The sequence below is a fragment of the Melopsittacus undulatus genome, chromosome 4 (genome assembly GCF_012275295.1).
Source record: "Melopsittacus undulatus isolate bMelUnd1 chromosome 4, bMelUnd1.mat.Z, whole genome shotgun sequence".
Taxonomy (NCBI): domain Eukaryota; kingdom Metazoa; phylum Chordata; class Aves; order Psittaciformes; family Psittaculidae; genus Melopsittacus; species Melopsittacus undulatus.
The window spans coordinates 97,620,929-97,629,066 of record NC_047530.1 but is presented as its reverse complement, the minus strand read 5'-3'; the positions used below and the strand labels follow the sequence as shown (position 1 = coordinate 97,629,066).

General features: G+C 56.1%; 1 protein-coding gene across 1 annotated transcript; it reads right to left on the bottom strand.

The window, feature by feature from the left end:
* Positions 1–2,787: 2,787 nt before the first annotated feature.
* On the bottom strand, positions 2,788–7,048 carry NPM3 (nucleophosmin/nucleoplasmin 3). Its single transcript, XM_005154636.4, has 6 exons — positions 6,932–7,048; positions 5,094–5,179; positions 4,321–4,440; positions 4,008–4,101; positions 3,481–3,616; positions 2,788–3,367 (listed from the first exon to the last, which is right to left on the bottom strand). Exons 1-5 carry the CDS (start codon positions 6,963–6,965, stop codon positions 3,507–3,509), a joined length of 444 nt encoding a protein of 147 aa, XP_005154693.3. The 5' UTR covers positions 6,966–7,048; the 3' UTR covers positions 2,788–3,367; positions 3,481–3,506.
* Positions 7,049–8,138: the final 1,090 nt, after the last annotated feature.

Below are 8,138 nucleotides of genomic sequence, written 5' to 3'. Positions count from 1 at the left end.
CATTTGGCTGCCTGGGTACCAGTATTTCCACCACCCCGTGGGAGAGCGAGGGGCTCTGCACCCTTATATGCATCTCCAGCATGGGGAGCCCACACATGTATGTAGACACACAGCTCTTCCCCCCCACCCTATGCAAAATAAGGCAGCCCTCATATCAGGAGCCCCACGCTTCACTCCCCATGCACAGAGAGCCTCCTGCCCCCCACCATCCCTGAGCACCCCCCAGCCTGGCCATGTTCGAGCTCACCTGCTCTTAGACAGCCCTGTTTGTTTGCCCAAGGTATTTGCAGCCGGGGGCACCTGCTTTGATACCATCAGCTCCACGAAGGAAGCTGCTCACCTAGCGTGACCCCTGTAATCCCATCCTTCCCCATTAAGCGCTGTGTGTGAGTGCATCCCCCTCCCAGCCTCCTGCCATCTCAGCACTTCTCTCCCTCTCCCCAGCCTGAGCACATCAAGGCTGTGACATTGCTGAGGAGGGGTGCAAATCCCCTCACGTCACTTCAAAAGGGACCTGGCAGTACCAACACCCCCAGCCCCTGCCATTGCCTGCTCTGGGACTAGGGTGTTCCCTCTTCCCTGCCACCACCCTGTGGCAGTGCTGGGGACCAAGCAGCACTCATGTCAAGGCCTTAGGCTGGGCTGATCCTGCAGTGGGGTGGACAAGATTGGTTTCTTGATGCCTCCTGCCACCAGCACCATGTCACCTATGGTGCCACCTTTGCCGACTGGCAGGTCTGTCTGTCCTGTCACAGCATGTTGTCCCAGCTACCTAGATGCCCCTAAGGAAACCAGCACCTCAAACCATCTCCTACTCTTTAAGAGGTCAAGTGCTCCTTCCCATTACCCAGTACTGCCTCTCTCACCCTGTACGAAGCAGCCATACCCCATTGCCAGGCGAAGCTGTGCCCACTCCCTCCCCACAGGTCTCTGAGCCAACCGCTCCCCAGCCCTCCCTTCCAGGAGCACCTTGTTAAACATGATCTGCCGGCTCTTATCTCCCCTGAGCCAAGCTGCTCCTCCACTGAGAGCAAGCAGAACCCAGGCCCAGCAGATACATTAGTCCTGATCCCTTTCTGTGCACACAGCGAGGGAGATCTGCTGGGTTGTATGTGTGCCAGTCCTCACAGGAGTTGGGCACCATCCTAGCACTGACAAAGCCACAGCTCTGTTCACTACCATCATAGAATCACAGAACGGTTAGGGCTGGAAAGGACATTAAGATCAGTTAGCACCAACCCCCCTGCCATGGGCAGGGAAACTACCCTGAACTCCCCCTCCTGCACCACCAGCACAGGGCACTGGTGGCACCTCTCAAACACACATCCAGGCCTCGGGAGAACACTCCTACATCTCTTCTCTCCGCAAGGCTGCTAAATTGCCCTGCTTCCCTTAAACTTTCCTAGAGCAGTGAAATTTGCCTGGGAATCGGACAGTGCACAGGGCACTATCCCCAGGCACCCTATTGTCCCAGAAGAAGCATTCCCTGGGAATGTGATTCCCTGGGATGTGACCGCTCCCAGCCAGCACCCATCCTTCCCGCAGGGCCAGACTGAGGCACTCCGCTCCATCCCGGGACCGGTGTCCTTTGCACCCCAGGGCCGGCAGCCAGGTACGGAGAGGCTGGGATCGCCGCCGCGCTGCCCGCCTGCCACCTAGCGGCGCCCCACGCCTCGGGGGGTGACAGCAGCCCTCTGCGGCAAGGGGCATCAAAACTTCCCTCCGTGCTGGCCAAGGGCTGCTTGGGTCCATAAGGGAATAGTGGGGAGGTGGAGAGGTGCTACGTAAGTCCCAGAGGAGAGAACCGGCCCAGCTCACACTGTGGGACGAAGCCTGAGCTGAGGATCCACCCTGAAGGATTTCCTCTGGAGTCCATGCAGGTGAGACACTCACTGTCCCGAAACAGCCAGCAAGGCAGAACATGGTACATGGCGCTTTTTGGGGACAATAGCCAGTGTCACAAATAAGGATTGAGACAGGCATCAACCTGTGGGCCAGGGATCATAGAGTCACAGAATCATAAAATAGCTTGGCTTGGAAGAGCCCTTCAAAGGTCATCTAGTCCAACCCCCATGCAACAAGCAGGGACATCTTCAACGACATCAGGCTGCCCAGAAGCACATCCAGGCTGGCCTTGAATGTTTCCAGGGATGGCAACCTGTGCCAGTGTTTTGCCACCCTCAGTGTAAAAAGGTTCACATGTTATAAGGATGGAAGATGAGATGCATGGAAAATGCCAGTGACATATTTAAGGAGAGGACCAGCCCCCAGGGATGAGAGGTCCCACCTGATGGACACACAGAAAGGATGAACCCCTCTCCAGATACCCAGACATGGGGGACACAACTCCCAGCAAAGGCCTGAGCTCAGACCTGCCCCATGCCCTGCAGGCACTAATGTCACCCGTCCACAGGACACTGCTCGGCTGAGAGCAACACAATGAGGACTTTACCGTGACAGTGCCCAGTACAAGGGCATATGTGTCCCAAACCAAGGGGGTGTTGCTAAGCTGGTCACCTCTGGGAGCACATGTGGAGCTGGTCCCTGCCCCATACAGCTAGCAGCAGCTCTGCCTCTTGCCTTGGTAGCCTGGATGCTGCACTGAGCTGGGCTCATGAAGCACAAGGATGCAGAGCTCCTGCAGGACAGAGGAGCCCCCACATCTCTCATGGGAGCTCTGCAGCATTGCCAAGGGAAGCAAGGGTCAGGGACTGGACACAGAAGAGCATCTCCCACTGAAGTGCAGATGGAAGGAACCTGCCAACCAGCAGTGACCCTGCTCCAGACTTGATATATAAGACCTTTAATTGAGAGTGTAAAAACAGTTCTTTACAAAGCAGGGTGATCCCAAAGCTCCCACCAAACCTCACATAGGCTGTGAGCTCCCACTCCATCATAACTGCAATTAAGGACACAGCCTGGGCCCCAAGTTTCACATTTTCAACTGCATAAATCCCATCAAACTGTGAGTGAAGAAAAGCAAACACAACAGAATCAGTAAAGGTGCCTGTTCCACCACTGGCTGTAAGGGGAAAGGGCCAAGATAGGTATTCCAAAGCCAGTGAGAGGGGGTGCACAGAGCAGAGGTCCAGGACAGCAAAAAGGCACAGGGTAAGGATCACCTCCTGCATCCCTGACTCCCAGGGCAGGGATGGCAGAGAAAGGATATACCAGCAGCATCTTTCCAGTTTTGGGATCAACCTCCCAGGGCTGTGGGAGACACCCCAGTACTGGGAGCAGTCCCTGCTTCCCAAAAAGTTACAACACAAAAAAAAAATCAAAATAAAAATAAAGCAGCAAACATTGAGGTCCTGGCAAGAGGTGTCCGAGGTAAACATCATCCGGGGAGAGAAGTCCCTGTGAGTACCTAGGGGAAGAACCAGACTGAGACCAGCAGCCTCCTGCAGCAGGCTAGGTTTCTACCCATGCTTGCCACACCAGGTACTCAGACGCTTCCTCTGAAGCTGCCTGGCCCCTCACCTTGTCTTAAATGACTGTTTCCTCCTCTACTTCTTGGCTGGCTTGATAGGAGGAAGCTCCTCCTCATCAGACAAGTCATTCTCCTCGTCGTCAGACAAGTCATCATCTTCCTCAAAGGAAGCATCTTCCCTGTGCACTGGAACACACAGGTAACTGTTACACACCAATGTATGTCTTCCCAAAAACAGCTGACCCCAGAAACACTCCAAGAGCAGAATAGTCCAAAGAGCACCAGAGCAGACCTAACAGCAGCTTGTGGTGAGAAGCTGTATCGCAGCTGGAGAGTGGTCTCAGACAAGAACAGTGAGAGACAGTCATTGAAAAAGGGGACAGTGTTGGTCACCCAGACCCCTTTTCCCATGCAAGACTTTATGGCAGGGAAGGGATTCCTGTATGGAGACAGTCCATACAGTATGGGGAACCAGCCCAAAGGAAGCATCGAGCACATCCGGGCAGTGTTCATGCTGGTGGAAGCCCTTCATTACCCCTCAGCTTCCCCAAAGCCTTTCCCCCACTGGAGTCCTCACCTATCTTGTGCCAGCCAGCGAGGTGCACTGGGCCAGAGCCTGCTGCCAGGCGGAAGGTCACTGGAGGCTGCAGCTCGAAGTTGTCCAGACTGAGCTGCAAAGAGACAGAGATGGAGCTGAGTGAAGGGCAGAGGCTAAAAAGGAGAATATCCTGCAGTCCCCAGCATGGCACCTCTCTCATGGGACCCAGGGCATTTCCTGGTGAGCTGCAGACCACCTCATGGTCAGGATCCTGGGCAGAGGTCCACAAACATTCAGAAATATCCAGTTCCTTACAGCCATTCCCACCTGAGTCTTTCAAACAAGCTCTTACCAAGGGCTGGCATGACAATTTCAGATTTGCCACTGGCACAGCAATCTCCTGGTTCTCGTGGTTTCGCCCAACGACCTCCACCACGTTGCACTCATCCTTGGCACCATCTGTGAGACAGACCTGGGTAGAAATGGAGATCATCAACTACTGCTCCCCGAAGGGCTCTCCATGGGACAAGCAACCCTCAGCAATGCTACCAGCCCAGCTGCCATGGTGTGAGGGAACTGCTCCACAGAACGGGGAGAGCACAGAGCTCGCCAAGCAATGCCCCCTGACCACCTCCAGAGTGGCTGTGGCTTTTCCAGCTGGGACACTGTAACCACCTCAAGTGATGGTGCCTGAGCTGCATTTTCTGCCAATCTCATCCACAATAGCATCTCTCAGGATGGAAAACATCCCCCAGAGACAGCCAGGGATGAAGCTCCTCAATCCACCTGGGCTTGGAGAGCAACAAGCTGGTGGGGAGGGCATATTCTAGTGAGAGGCTCCAGCAAGGTTAAAGACAAGCAAAAAACACTCCTTCACACCACAGCTACAGTATTCCTCTGCTGAGCAGCCTCCTGCCACCACTGGCTTTACTCAAGCACCTCCATACAACAGAAAAACACCACAGCCCCATGACCTGCCCTCAGTACAGCCAGTGTTAGGACCTCAGAAAAGGGAGTCCCTTGGTCCAGCCCAGCCGGGGGTGGGGGAATGAGCCTGGGCAGGGGATGTGAGGCTGTGGGTCACTATGGGAGAAAACAAGCATAATTAATTCTCATTTCTCTTACCACAGACAGGGCCAAAATGTGCTCAGAGTCATCTTCATTGTCCACCTGAAATGTGTAGGATTTGGTACTGGCAGTCAGCTCACAGCCTAGAAAGAGAAGATATGAAAAGCTGCAGCAGCCACCACACAGCCCCAGGCACCACAGCAAAGAGTTTCCAGGGGGAGCCTCAGCTGGGCATGCACAAGGCATCCCTAAACCACTTGATCTCTCATCCTCACGAGCAGCCTCCAGTCTTCAGGATTAAAATGTTCCCAAGAACTATGTGCCTGGCTCAGCACCACACAGGGACAAAACCTGATGTCCCCACAATGCGGTGCCATGAACAGCACCCAAGGCCACTGAGCATAGGCAGGGCAAGGCTCATCTCCACAGAGCAGAGAAACCAGAGCACATGGCTCTGGATGATGGGAGCAGCCAGAAAGGAGGCTCAACTCCCCCACCTTCAGCAGATCATTTGGTCTGGGGGCAAAAACACAGAGCATTAGACGTGATGAGGAACAACCCAAGAGGAGGGTGCTGGGCCAGGCTGCAGGGAGCTGGAGCCCCGCAAGACAAGCTTTGGCAGGGATTTCATTACATACTTCTCCAAACAGCTACAAAACCAAGGGAGATGCAAAATTTTGTCCTTGGTTCTTAGGATCAGGACTCAGCCGACCATGTGGAAGGAATGGATGGCAGAGTGCCCTGGGTGTGTTTGCTTGTTGCAGGATGATTCACCGACGTGAAGCAGATCAGGAAAATCAGAGCTGAGCCCTACATACCAGAGCCGGCATTTGAAACGGCGGGGGGGGGGGGGGGGGGGGGAGAGGGAAAGGAATTAGCCCCCGGCGGGACCTCTTCCCATTCCTGCTATTGTGTTTGCAAGATCATCAAAGACCAGACTCAGAAGGGGGGTTTGGGGGTGCTGCTCCACATTCCCGAGCACGCTTTGGGCTGAGAGCAGCCGCTCGCACTGCCGCCTGTGAGCAGCGCAGGGCCTCGTGTGCGGGGTGGCCCGGCCCGGCCGAAACCCGCCCCCGGTGGCAGGGGACGCGGCTCCATGCCCGTGGAGCACAGACATGGGAGCGCAGGGGCTTAGCGGAGGAACGGGAGAGACCGTCTAGAGCCGGGGCTTCTCCCCCCCCCCCCACTGCTCGTAGCCTCCTACACCCATGAGTCCCCCCAGACGGCCAGCGGCTCCCCTCAAACCGGCCCAGGACCCCCACCACGTGTCCGCTCCGTCCCAGGCCCGGGACACGTGTCCCGCTGCCCCGGGCCCAGCTCACCAAGCTACAGGCGCTCGCTGGCGGCCCTCACTCCATGCCCGGCCCTACACACGTGTCCACGTGTCTCAGAGTGTCCTGCCGTGTCCGTCCCCCCACTTATCCCGGCACAGATCTTACCCTCCAAGGCTCAGCAATGCGCTCTACGTGTCTTTCCAGAACCACGTGTTCCTTATCCCCCGTGTCTCTTTCTTGCCCCTCCAGGTCCCTATTACCCCCCTTACCCCCCCCCCAGCGTGTTTCCCCCTCTCCCCATTCCCACCCACGTGTCTTTCCCAGTCTCCATGCCGCTCTCGTTACTCCCGTTTCTCCCTTCCTCAGTCTCTCTCCTGACCCCATTAATTGCCCCACATGTCTCTCCCACCCCCCATCTCTCACCATCCCATGTTTCTTGCCCCGCCATCTCCCACACCGTCCCTCCCTCCCGCCCCGAGTGTCTCCTGTACCTGGTCTATTAATACACCCCCCCCCCATCTATGACCCTTCACGTCTCGTCCCGTTTCCCCCCTCCAAGTCCTTCTTCCACCCCCTCCCCGTGTCCCCATTTTCCTCCCCGCGGCCCTCGGTATCACTCACCGAAGAGGACGCTGCTGGGGCCGTGCAGCTCCATGAGGCGGCAGCGCAGGGATGAGAGAGGGGCGGGCCGAGCCGGGCCGTGCCGTGCTGAGCCGTCATAGCTTTTGCCGCCCCGCCCCGGCATGGCCCGGCCCGGCCCCTGCCCGAGGGTGACCAAACCGAAGAGTCCCGCAAGCAGCTTCGCCTTGCATCCTGCGAGGGGGACCCCGCTGTGAAGGGGGTCTTTACGGAAGGGCTCGCTCCATGTAAGGGGGCAGTCGGTGAAATGCCGCTGCTATAGCGTTTTATTTCCCTTCTGTAAAAGCATAACGGCTGTTAACCCAGCGCGATCCTAATGACTTTTGCTGCTAACTGGCCACTTCCTCATAGGAAGGTTTTTCTGGGGGGCAGGCAGGAAGGGGAACGGTGGAAGGAGAGAGGGTCTGTATTTGCGAGGGGGAGTGTCTTACTTTGTGAGGAGGGTGAACAGCCCAAAAGCCACCCAGGAGATAAAAGACACCATCACATCCTCTTACAGCCCATCCTGGGCCTTCAGCCAAATTATTTTCTGACCACATTGCTGGCTATGGAAATGGCAGCTGTCCACCTATTGCCCTTCTCATGGTCACCATCCTGGCTCCACGGCCCCAGTTTTCCCAGACACTGGGAGAAGATACAGGAGGGGCTGTAAGAAAGCTGAGAACCTTAAGAAGGGTAGCAGTGGTCCAGAATGGGAACAGGGACTGAGGCAGGGGCATACCAGAGGGATCTGCTCATCTCTATCTCTAAGCCTGGGTGAGGGTAACAGCAGAATAGTCTGGCACCAGGGCCTGTGGTGCAGGAGCCTTTGAACAGAGGCAAGATCCTGCTTCAAGACATACCACAGGGAGCAGAGGCCTGGGCTGCTCTTTCAAAGCTGACAGGGAAGCAGCCTGGGCCATGCTGCAGGGGTGCGGTGAGGTGAGGAGCACCAGAATTAAAACAAACCCCACTAACGATGAACTCAAACCACGCTGTCCGTCAGGAGCTGGCTCTGCTCTCACTGTAGAGATCTCCACAGCCACCCATTTGCTCTGCTCCAACTGGAGCTGGTTCAAGAAAAACACAATTGAAGAGGTTTGAAAAGCTAAACCTGATGCCAGAAAAAGGCAAAAATACAAGTGCTCGCTCAGCAGGGGTTATACAGGTGTGCTCGCTTCCTTCTGCAGTAGTTACTCTCTGCAGCCAT